This window comes from Schistocerca piceifrons, chromosome 5, assembly GCF_021461385.2.
Source record: "Schistocerca piceifrons isolate TAMUIC-IGC-003096 chromosome 5, iqSchPice1.1, whole genome shotgun sequence".
In the NCBI taxonomy this organism is placed as follows: Eukaryota; Metazoa; Arthropoda; class Insecta; order Orthoptera; family Acrididae; genus Schistocerca; species Schistocerca piceifrons.
This window is the reverse complement of record NC_060142.1, coordinates 670,000,280-670,012,128: the sequence shown is the minus strand read 5'-3', so window position 1 is coordinate 670,012,128 and position 11,849 is coordinate 670,000,280. Positions and strand designations below refer to the sequence as shown.

Sequence of the window (11,849 nt, the reverse complement as noted above, 5' to 3'; positions counted from 1 at the left end):
AAATTAAATAAGCTTATTTAATTTGTCATATTATGTCTGCTTTCTGAAGTAGTTCTGTCAGCTGATAATGAAAAATGTTTCCTGCATTTTAATATATATTGGCAATAATAAACTGTAATATTGGCAGGAACGAACTGTTATTTTATTAATTGGTATTAAAACTTTATTTTAGAAGATTAAGTGAAGATATTTTGCAATGTTAATATAAGCATCACATTTAAATAGGAATTATGAACAGATTGCCCCCATTTACACCAAGGTTGGCATAAAGGAATTGCTTATGATGATAACTTCCTCTGGCATGTAGAGTCTAAACAAAAATTTTCCATCTCAAATTAACTAAAAGGGAAGTAAACGATTTTTTTGCTGGGAGAACACACTTTCAGGCAACCATCCTAAACTAAACAAAAAAATGCATTAATGTTGTAAAAAACTTAATAACGTAACCTGAAGGAACAGATGTAAATGAAAAAAGTCATATGCAGAATATAAAATGTAGTTTACATTTTAAGAAAAGATAATTCACATTTCCCAGAAACTTGTGCAACATACACAATAAGTATCCACATTCTTGGGCTATCCCAATTTAAAGAAGAACTTCTATATTTCAATAGTAAGTTTGGTCTGAGCTTTAAGAAAAAACTTATTTCAATAATCAGGTTAGAAAATGGCTCTGAGCACTATGGGACTTAACATCTATGGTCATCAGTCCCCTAGAACTTAGAACTAATTAAACCTAACTAACCTAAGGGCATCACACAACACCCAGTCATCACGAGGCAGAGAAAATCCCTGACCCCGCCGGGAATAATCAGGTCAGACCCGAGCTAGAGCTACAACAAAAAAAACTTAATATATTTCAGCAGTCAGGCTAGGCCTGAGCTTTAAGAAAAAACTTAATTACTACAATCAATCCCTTAATAGTTCCATTAGGTTGGATCTCAGATTAAGAAAATCCTACACACTATGCTGCAGTAAACAGTCGTGCACCTTCAAAAGTCTGAAGCTGACTGGGATGATTGCATAGCTGGTGATGGAAAGGTAGCCTGAAAAGAAATTAAAATCCACATTAACATTACTGAAAACCTTTATTTCTAAATTATGGATTACTAAGTTTGTTGCACTAATACTGGGTTATTATTGGGGAAAATTGTTTATGTAACATGGCTTTTCTTATCCATTTCTGTATCGAAATATTCAATGACGGAATGAAGCTCAAAGTGGCTCCACATTTGTGTGTATTTACATCTTTATATTGTAATTAGCTACTTAAAGTCATAATATGTATATGGCACACCTTAAAAAAACACTTAGATAACAAATAATAAAAAATATAGGCCTAGTTAATTGTTACAATTTAGATGTCATATAATGAGAATTTTACTGTACATGCAAGACATACTGGACCAAAGAAACGAAATGCCATGATGTTAATAACCTAACATCTAAACAAGATTAGCAAACAGTTTGAACGTGAGTATATTAATATGGGTGATAATACCAGATGTAGTTTTTCTGCCTAGATGGTGTTTAGTCAGGAATGAGATTTTAAGCTAATGGGGAACTTGAGGCAGCTGCCAATCAGGAAGTTGTTTTAACACAAGATATGAGCACTTTTACCCATCAGCAATTATTCCATAATGTACTAATGCCACTGCTTTGGAACAAGACGTGTTGTGAACTATGTTTGAACAGTCACATTTGCATGAGAAAGTCACAAGCCAATGGAAATATGCAATGCTGCTTGCACAGAAGGGAACATCCTGTACACACATCAATTTTTTTTTCCGAATGAAACAGAATGTGTAAACACTTTATGACTGATTTGCAGTGTATCATTCAGCTGGCTTGCTGTGTAATGGAATTATCCACACCAAGTTCAAGGTGTGGAGTGACTTCAGTTTTTTCAATAGCAATGTCTACAAATTATTCCACGTGACAGTCACATCAAATCATAATTAAGTATTTTCTTTTTCTTTAATTATACTAACAGAGCTGCCTTCAAATAAAATAAGAATTATTTTAAAAATGGTGCCTGAAACTTGCATGCCATAGCCTTTATCAATACTGGATGTGAGGTCAGTCTGGAGGCAGTTTTCAGTTGCAATTTCTTATTTCTTTTGCGGATTGTTTCGGTCTTTACACCACCATTAGCACACAGTATTAAATTTATGCAAGTTAGCCAATAGCACTGTATGTCCAGCAGTGCTCCATCAAACTTAAAAATGTTAAATAAATAATAATTACTTTATTCCTTAATATGCCCTTTGGGGAAAGGAAAGTTGCTAGATAAATTTCAAAATGCCATACTTCACTTTAGAAATGTAATACTTACCATTTCAGAAATTTCTACTGTCTTTACAAATTCCTTGCTTTGCTTAGAGTGTGGTCTTTGTCTTCCCCCCGGATGACATCTGCGACCTGCCAACTTGTTTTTTCTTCTGCTTATTGCAGTGGGCTGAACGGGAATATAGTTACCACGATATTTTCTAGATTTTCCTGTAACAAAAATTAGAATTCATACAATATTGAATTACTTTCCATAACATTTATATAAAAGTATGTTTTACTTACCTTCACCAAAATTTGCCAAATAAGATGCACATGCAGATGGCGTTTTAAGCTTTCCCAATTTTTCGCACATGACTTCAAGGCCTTTCTTCATTTCCTCAGGGGATTTATTTGAAAAATCTATGAGACGAGCTTTTATCTCGTCGATTAAATCATTATTTCTTTTGTCTGGAACTGTCTCCATGTGAAGTGTCTCTGGCATCTCTTCTTGGCTTTCACAGGGCAAACCTGTGTCCATTTGCTCCAAACGTTCCGAAGAACTTGAAGCCCCCTGCATTCTGAGAGCAATACAGAGGCTCTAGCCACCCTTCAGGAGTCTCCTCATTTGTAGCAATAAAATAATACAGTCTACGTATACTGTCACTATCCGTCACCTCCCTGTAGTTTCCTGATGGTAAAACAGTAATGCCCCAGTCTATATGTTTGCAGATCTTCCCTGTATTGCCTTGGCAACAAGTGCAAACAAGAACAGCCATATTAACAATGTAATAATGATTCTCCCTTTCTTCACTGGGAACGAGCAGAACATCCTCATTGACTTGCCTGATTTTTGCTAGAATCTCCTGTGAAGGAGCCTTTATAGGCCTACAGAAAGACTTAGGACTTGCTCCATTAGCAGCATCAAGAAGTCTCCTCTGAAAATACAAATTCACCTTTGTGAGAAAAAAGTCCACCATCTGAACCACATTGAAGGCACGCACCCTCTCAAAAATTCTGTCCTTTAAAATTCTCATGAAGGCCTCACTTATATTATTTGCGTTGTGCCCTTCTATAAGCATACCTCGCCGATGTGAAAGGGTCCACAGTTCTCTCCTATCCCAATACCCTTCCAAGTATTTCAATAAATTTTGATGATTTTCACTGATGTTCGCTCTTGTTACATTATAGTTTACCACTGCTTCATTTTTTGTTTGCGCAAACATTATTTTTTTGAAATTATGGAAGAATTCGCACTGTTTTTGCTGTGGTATAGCATTTTTTGCTTTGAGAAGCCAGTGTCACACTGCCTGCAGGACATGGAATATACACAACAAAGTTTTTGTGTTTGGGAAGCACCTTCCAATTGCATTTTGTTCTGACTGGCTGTCGTCAGTCAGAAACACACTTGGGCCATTGATGTTTCCCCCAAAAATATTTTCCCCCACTATCTCTTTCAGCAACTCTAGTCCCATTTCTATAACTCCGCAGCTTTCTGAAGACATAATCAGAACTCCTAGTGGTAAACCTCCACACTCACTGTGAGTAAGTAAAACGAACACTCTGCTGCTATCATGATCCAGAGAACCAGTGGAATCCATAAATACAAGTTTGGAAGCAGCTTTTACATGAGTATGGACTTTTTGCATCAGTGGTGAGCAAATGCTGAAAAACAATCATACAAATATTAATAGTAGCTAAATGTATATGCATAAAGTTTTCATCAGACTACAAATTTGTAAATATACCCTTACCATACTATATAATCATCATCTTTCTGAATCATCTTGGCACACACAGCTCCAACTTCGCTGTTGTATTCCACTATCCTCTGTTGCAACAGCTGCTTTCCTTCTTTGTTGAAGTCTGTTGGCCCATACTTTTTCTTAAAACTTTGTTGAACAAATAGTGGCAAAAGTTGTAATCAGGACACCTGCTTCTGTCTGCAAGGACTAAAGGGTAATCTGAACAATTCAGCTGAATTTCAACCTTTATTGACTCAAGAGCAGTGGCTGCTGAATGACCTCTTTCAAACAGGGATATTAATTTTTCTTTGACATCACTTGATGGTTGCCTAAATCTTAAAGCAGCAGCACTCTCAACACTGTGGTTATGACCCAACACCAAGTTAACCTCACACGGCATTTCCTTGTAGAGCATTGCTTTCTCTACAGACTTACCTCTGTATCATGCACAGTGTGAATTGTCACTGTCATTTTTGATGGACAGTTAGTGTTTTTTGTTGCCCTTTGCACTGAACCATGAACTTTTATACTGCGAGTATTGTGGTGACATACCAGCCTTTGTTTGAAAACAACATACTTTCCTGATGCAGGTTCAGTGCACCTTACTGTACAAGTTGTTTTTGTTATGTTTTCAAACTGTGCCAACCACTGTCCAAACTCCTCCCTTGTTTTAACACCAACAAGGATGTTTAAAGATTTAATTTCTTGCACATTACAATCATTTCTGTGCAGCTCCAACACACGCGTTTTCCACTGCGGGAGAATTTCCTGTTAAGAGAGAAGAGCATGTATTACTATCACTTCTGTACTTGGCTTCATTTAAATTATTTCAGAATTTTCCTCCCTACAGTAACATACATTTGATATAAGAAGTGCAGCAGGTATGTAGACACATGGTAGATCAGACCACAATTTCATAAAAACCACCAATAAGTACACATTTTACCTTGGGCAGGGAGGGGTAAAAACAAAACAATATTTAAACTTTCGAAATTTCGGGTGAAAAGCTTTTGTACTCGTCAGAATATGGTTAAAAATGCTTCATATTCACACAAACATTTCGCTGAAAAAAGAAAAAAATACTTGGGGGCACAAAAAAAGACCTAGTGACTAAACTGAAGAAAGTACCTACACAGGTGACAGGACAATAAAAGGATGAGGCAAGATAAAAAGAATTCATATAATGGTCTATTAGACATAGGCCTATCTATGTAAAACAAATTAATGTAGTATAAGTTTTGAGGAAAAGGGTAGATTTTTATACAGAGGAAATATTAACTATGTCCATTAATGTTATAAACAGTATGAGGAAAAGGGTAGACTTTTATACAGAGGAAATATTAACTATGTCTATTAATGTTACAAACAGTATTTAAACTAATAGTTTTGGCCTAAACAAATTTTTCTAGACACTTCAGTCTGATAGTTCCAATTCCAAATCTTAAGGGAAATGTTTTTAAGGGAAAGACAAATGGACGTGTTGGTGTGCTCCTATATATTATTTAAAATTTCTGAAGTTTCTGGGTGATTAGAGCTGGGTGTTTGGTAAAATCTGAAAACCAATCCTTACTGGCAAAACTTCTTTTCACTGGTAAATATGCTTTCTGTAGTACATGAACAAACTCAGCAACAAACTGTTTTACCTTGAATGAAGTTACAGGAAGGCCCATGTAGCCAAGCAAGTATACTCATCTTTACTGAGAACAGATCTTTGTGTTTTCAGAACTTTTTAGTATTGCTCTCAGATACCAGTGGTATGTTTAAATTACAGTTGAGTAACAGCTTTTATTTACACCTGGCATTAATTTTAAACTACCACAGCATACTCTGTGTCTTTCTCTTAAAGGTTGCAGTTTAATGTAATTTCTAGGCATTCAACACTACTGACAGTCTAATGATTTCCAAATTGAAATACAGAGAGTAAACAAAAAAGTTACTAATTTTTTTTAAAAAAGCAAACACTATTTGCAATTAATCTGAACTTAGGACGCAGTCAGCTGCTCAAGATATGATTGCCTTCTGTTTACTCCACTTTTCCTCCACCTTTCCAAACAATGGAAAAAACAACTCACAGTTTAGTATACAAGTGTGTTTTATAATTCCAGTACACAATGTTAATAAGTTTTAGCTGATTCTGAAACTGATTGTGAAACATACGGAAAAAATGGCCTACGAAAAAGCCTTCTTGGGTCTAGTGCAGCAGGGGATACAACCCGTCGGCTTTGGACAATGACGTCACAAGTCGCCAGAGAGCAGTTTACCATTTTCGCTTTTGCTGTTATGTTTCAGTTTCGTTTTTTTACTGATTGCTTAATAAAGTGGATCTGTTTATTCTATCTCGTGAGATTTTTTTTTTTAAAAAGCCAAAAAACACTTATCAGCCACTGAAGGGAGCTACAACACTAAGAAGAATCGCTTCTCGATTGGCCACTTGTGACGTCATTGTCCAAAGCCGACGGGTTGTATCCCCTGCTACACTAGTCCCGCCTTCTTTTCAAGGACCATTAAAAGTCTATGTGGGTAACAAGAAACATAAAAACCAATTTCGTACAGAAACATGTATTAAATGGTAATTTTCCAGTACCGAGAAATGAAAATCTGTCAAAATAGGTATACCGCTGTTTTATACTACGATTTGCGCGCGCTGTATTAAATCTCCTGCTTACTATCACACCATTTAAATTACTGGAGTCCACAGCAAGATTTTTAAATGAGGATTTCAGGTAAACAAGTTGGCTGTACCTTCACCTTATTTCCTTCCATAATTTACTCTAATAACGGCTATTTTTACCCGATCCTGCTTATTTTATTTTTACCCTACCAATACCCTATCTTTCATGTTTTATTTGATCCCCGTAATTCTATAATCTTAAGTAGCCAACATTACCAAGTTGCCAATAACAACTGTCAAGTGAGCAGTCTGGATTAATAGCTTCAAAAAGCAAGCAGAGAATGCACCCACTTGAGAAATAGTATTAACTATTTCACTCTTCCTTTCGTTCGCCGACAGCATTATCATTGAAAGCAATGAATTACAACGCTTAAAAAAACATAAAGTGCAGAAAATTCATACTAAATATGGTACTTACAAATACTTCAGCCTTTCGATAGTCCACAACACTATCTTCGAACGAAATCATTTCGAAAATACAATACGAAGACGACGCAGGAAACGCATACACATACAAACACAATAGTGAGTTGTGAGTACTAACACAAAATTTCGCGCGCGGCTGATGCACAGCACTTTTTCTTTGGTAGTCGTCTGGTGGCTCCTTATTGGTCGCTAGCTACAGTGCTCAAACAGTGTGGAGGGGAGATGGCTAGACCCCGGGTCAAGTCAGTACTCGCCTCTCTGTATACAGGCTCTCTACGGCGAGCGGTAACGCAAAGACAGCTGAATTCCGCAGTTCCACCAGCGAGGGCGCTGGCGCCAGGAAGTGTGGTCCGTCTGTCAACTTGATAATGCTGCATGCAGGTTATAACTGCAGCGCGCTATATATTGTGGAACAGAGCAGCTCTTCGTCATTTTTCGGTGGCTCACCTGAATATGACTGGCACGTCCTCTTGCATTGATGCATGCTTGTATTCGTCGTGGCACTGTTGCTCCTTAACGGCGATTCGGCGTAGATCCCTTAGAGTGGTTGGTGGGTCACGTCGTCTATAAACAGCCCTTTTCAATCTATCCCAGGCATGTCCGTTAGGGTTCATGTCTGGAGAACATGCTGACCACTCTAGTCGAGCGATGTCGTTATCCTGAAGGAAGTCATTATCAAGATGTGCACGATGGCGACGCGAATTGTCGTCCATGAAGACGAACGCCTCGCCAGTATGCTGCCGATATGGTTGCACTATCGGTCGGAGGATGGCATTCACGTGTCGTAAAGCCGTTACAGCGACTTCCATAACCACCAGCGGCGTACGTTGGCCGCACATAACGCCACCCCAAAACGGCAGGGAACATCCACCTTGCTGCACTCCCTGGACAGTATGTCTAAGGCGTTCAGCCTGACCGGGTTGCCTTCCGTCAGGAGTGAAGTTGCGCATCATGCAGCCTAATGCGCGTAGTTTGAGTCATAACATGACGTCCTGTGGCTGCACAAAAAGCATTATTAAAAATGGTGGCGTTGCTGTCAGGGTTCCTCCGAACCGTAATCCGTAGGTAACAGTCATCCACTGCAATAGTAGCCCTTGGGTGGCCAGAGCGAGGCATGTCATCAACAGTTCCTGTCTCTCTGTATCTCCTCCATGTCCGAAAAACATCGCTTTGGTTCACTCCGAGACGCCTGGACACTTCCCTAGTTGAGAGCTCTTCCTGGCACAGAGTAACAATGCGGACGCCATCGAACCGCGGTATTGACCGTCTAGGCATGGTTGATCTACAGGCACCACGAGCCGTGTACCTTCTTCCTGGTGGAATGACTGGAAATGATTCCTGGCGGAATGACTGGAACTGATCGGCTGTCGGATCCCCACCATCTAATAAGCGCTGCTCATGCATAGTTGTTTACATATTTTGGGCGGGTTTAGTGACATCTCTGAACAGTCAAAGGGACTGTGTCTGTGATACAATATCCATAGTCAACGCGTATCATCAGGAGTTCTGGGAACCGGGGTAATGCAAAACTTTTTCAAAAAATGGTTCAAATGGCTCTGAACACTAAGGGACTTAACTTCTGAGGTCATCAGTTCCCTATAACTTAGAACTACTTAAACCTAACTAACCTAAGGACATCACACACATCCATGCCCGAGGCAGGATTCGAACCTGCGACCGTAGCGGTCGCACAGTTTCCAGGCTGTAGCTCCTAGAACCGCTCGGCCACTTCGGACGGCAAAATTTTTTTTTATGTGTTTCTATCAGTAAAACGAATACAGCATTAGACTAATTTGGGGTAACTTTATCGAATCTGCACGTAAAATTAGACATTTAAACTCATTTTGGTTGTAACAGGGCAAAAAACTGACATTCTGCGTTGACACCGATCGCTGATGAAACGATATGAATGAGCAGTATTCGTTTGTCTTGATTCCATCTATAGATGGCAAAAAAAAAATGCAGATATCTGAGCAACACCGAACGAAATGGGCCTGACGACTCTTAGGAGATACGCCGCTGGCACAAAAAAGTTTAGAACCCAAAGACATGGCCAGATGTCAACGTAACTTCGTACATGTACACCCCTCGTTGGGTATGTAAATGATTAACATTCCAGTCCAACAGATTGGATTAATATTGGTTGTGTTTAGTGTTGTTACCAGGCCTGGTAGGGTAGATTAGAGATGTGAACAGCGTCAGATGCTATGCAATCACTGTGAACGACACAGAGATGGGGGTGTACTCCTGTGAGACAGTGGTATCGTTGCCTGACGGAGATTAAAATGAGCCTCATTGTGGGTCTTCATTTGATAGGCTGTTCGAATCGAATAGTATCAAGATTTGTACGGTATTCTGATGCAACAATAACCTGACGTTGCACTCATCGTCAATGTTTCGTTGGACTACATCTAACCGTCAAAAGGAAGGATCGTCGTATTGTGCACCATGCACTTCGAAATCTCTTTACGCCTGTGGCTGCCATCCAAGAAGAAGTAATGGACTCACTACAAAATTCTGTATCCGTAGTGTATGCTGCCGTTAATAACAGAACGGAAGGATTTGGGGTGTTGCCATGGCTGGGATGCACGGACTGCCGATGATTATCGTTGCGTTGTGTTCAGCTATGAATCACAGTTATGCACTGCCTCACATGACCATCATCATCGAGCATGGCGGCAGCGTAAGGAAAGATACTACTCTTCCAATGTTTTGCAGAAGCTCAGCAATGTTACTCCTGACCTCATGATGTGGGAAGCCGTCTCTTATGACATCAGATCAGGGGTGACAGTGCTTGAAGTAACTAACAGAGCGTTGGCACGTCACTGACACCTTGCGTACTCATGCATTACTTCTCATGTGACAGTGTCATGGAGCCATTTTCAACAGGACAATGCTCGTCCACTCATGGCGCATGTCTGCTAATTGTGAGGAACCCAAGTGGCCGGCAAGCTCTAGCAGCAAGATCCCTGGATCTGTCTCGGCAAGACGTGTGTGGGACCAGCTCGGACGTCAATTCCATCCCATGTGATGTATAGAAGCCAACATTTAGTCAGTAAATCTACCCGCAGTACTGTGGTGTATCACTGTTAACATGCAGCTAACACCACCGAACTACTAAACCCTACACAGAACCGAGCAGTACTGAATACAAACTTGAGAACAATGAAGTAAGTAGGGCATCAACGTTGTCAACAAAAAGTAACGTGAGTGAATGGTAACAGGACATACAACACACACCGTCGACATTTGCACTGTTATGCACTAATTTCAGGGCATTACAGATAAAAAGCTAACTGGGGCAAGAAAGCAAACGAAATACGAGGGCTGCCCAGAAAGTAATGCACCACAGTTTTCTTCAACAGTTCCTTATTGAACACAATGAGAATTACATACACGAAACAATGGTATTTTATCTACACACCCTGTTATTCCACGTAATCTCCATCCCATTCTATCGCCTTCCTCCAGTGCGAAACAAGAGCGTGTGTGACCTGTCGGTACCAATCCTTGTCCTCGTGATGCAACCAGTGCTTCAATGTGTGAATCACTTCCTCATCGTCCTCAAAATGCCTTCCACGAATGTCATCTTTTAATGGCGAGTGACAACATCAGCTTGTTGCAACACATCCAGTCTGACAGCCATGGATGGTCTCTCCAACTGCTGCAAATCGTAGAGCTCCGCCGAACCGCCTTATACTAGAACTGACATGTGATTACATTTTCACGCAATTTGGGTGCATAGATCCTGAGAAATCAGTACCCAGAACAACCACCTCTGGCCGTAATAACGGCCTTGATACGCCTGGGCATTGAGTCAAACAGAGCTTGGATGGCGTGTACAGGTACAGCTGCCCATGCAGCTTCAACACGATACAACAGTTCATCAAGAGTAGTGACTGGCGATTGTGACGAGCCAGTTGCTCGGCCACCATTGACGAGACGTTTTCAGTTGGTGAGAGATCTGGAGAATGTGCTGGTCAGGGCAGCGGTCGAACATTTTCTGTATCCAGAAAGGCCCGTACAGGACCTGCAACATGCGGTCGTGCATTATCCTGCTGAAATGTAGGGTTTCGCGGGGATCGAATGAAGGGTAGAGCCACGGGTCTTAACACATCTGAAATGTAACGTCCATTGTTCAAAGTGCTGTCAATGCGATCACGAGGTGACCGAGACGTGTAACCAATGGCAACCCATACTATCACGCCGGGTGATACGCCAGTATGGCGATGACGAATACACGCTTCCAAAGTGCGTTCACCGCGATGTCGCCAAACACGGATGCGACCATCATGATGCTGTAAACATAACCTGGATTCATCCGAAAAAATGACGTTTTGCCATTCGTGCACTCACGTTCGTCGTTGAGTACACCATCGCAGGTGCTCCTCTCTGTGATGCAGCGTCAAGGGTAACCGCAGCCATGGTCTACGAGCTGATAGTCGATGCTGCTGGAAACGTCGTCGAACTGTTCGTGCAGATTGTTGTTGTCTTACAAACGTCCCCATCTGTTGACTCAGGGATCGAGACGTGGCTGCACGATCCGTTACAGCCATGCGGATAAGATGCCTGTCATCCCGACTGCTAGTGATACGAGGCCATTGGGATCCAGCACGGCGTTCCGTATTACCCTCCTGAACCCACCGATTCCATATTCTGCTAACAGTCATTGGATCTCGACCAACGCGAGCAGCAATGTCGCGATACGATAAACCGCAGTCGCGATAGGCTACAATCCG

General features: G+C 40.8%; 1 protein-coding gene across 1 annotated transcript; it reads right to left on the bottom strand.

The window, feature by feature from the left end:
* Window positions 1-401: 401 nt before the first annotated feature.
* Window positions 402-7,215, bottom strand: LOC124798651. The gene is made up of 4 exons (XM_047262150.1): window positions 7,103-7,215; window positions 2,575-4,781; window positions 2,336-2,499; window positions 402-1,046 (listed from the first exon to the last, which is right to left on the bottom strand). The coding sequence occupies exons 2-4, from the start codon at window positions 2,846-2,848 to the stop codon at window positions 993-995; spliced, it is 492 nt and encodes a 163-aa protein (XP_047118106.1). The 5' UTR covers window positions 2,849-4,781; window positions 7,103-7,215; the 3' UTR covers window positions 402-992.
* Window positions 7,216-11,849: the final 4,634 nt, after the last annotated feature.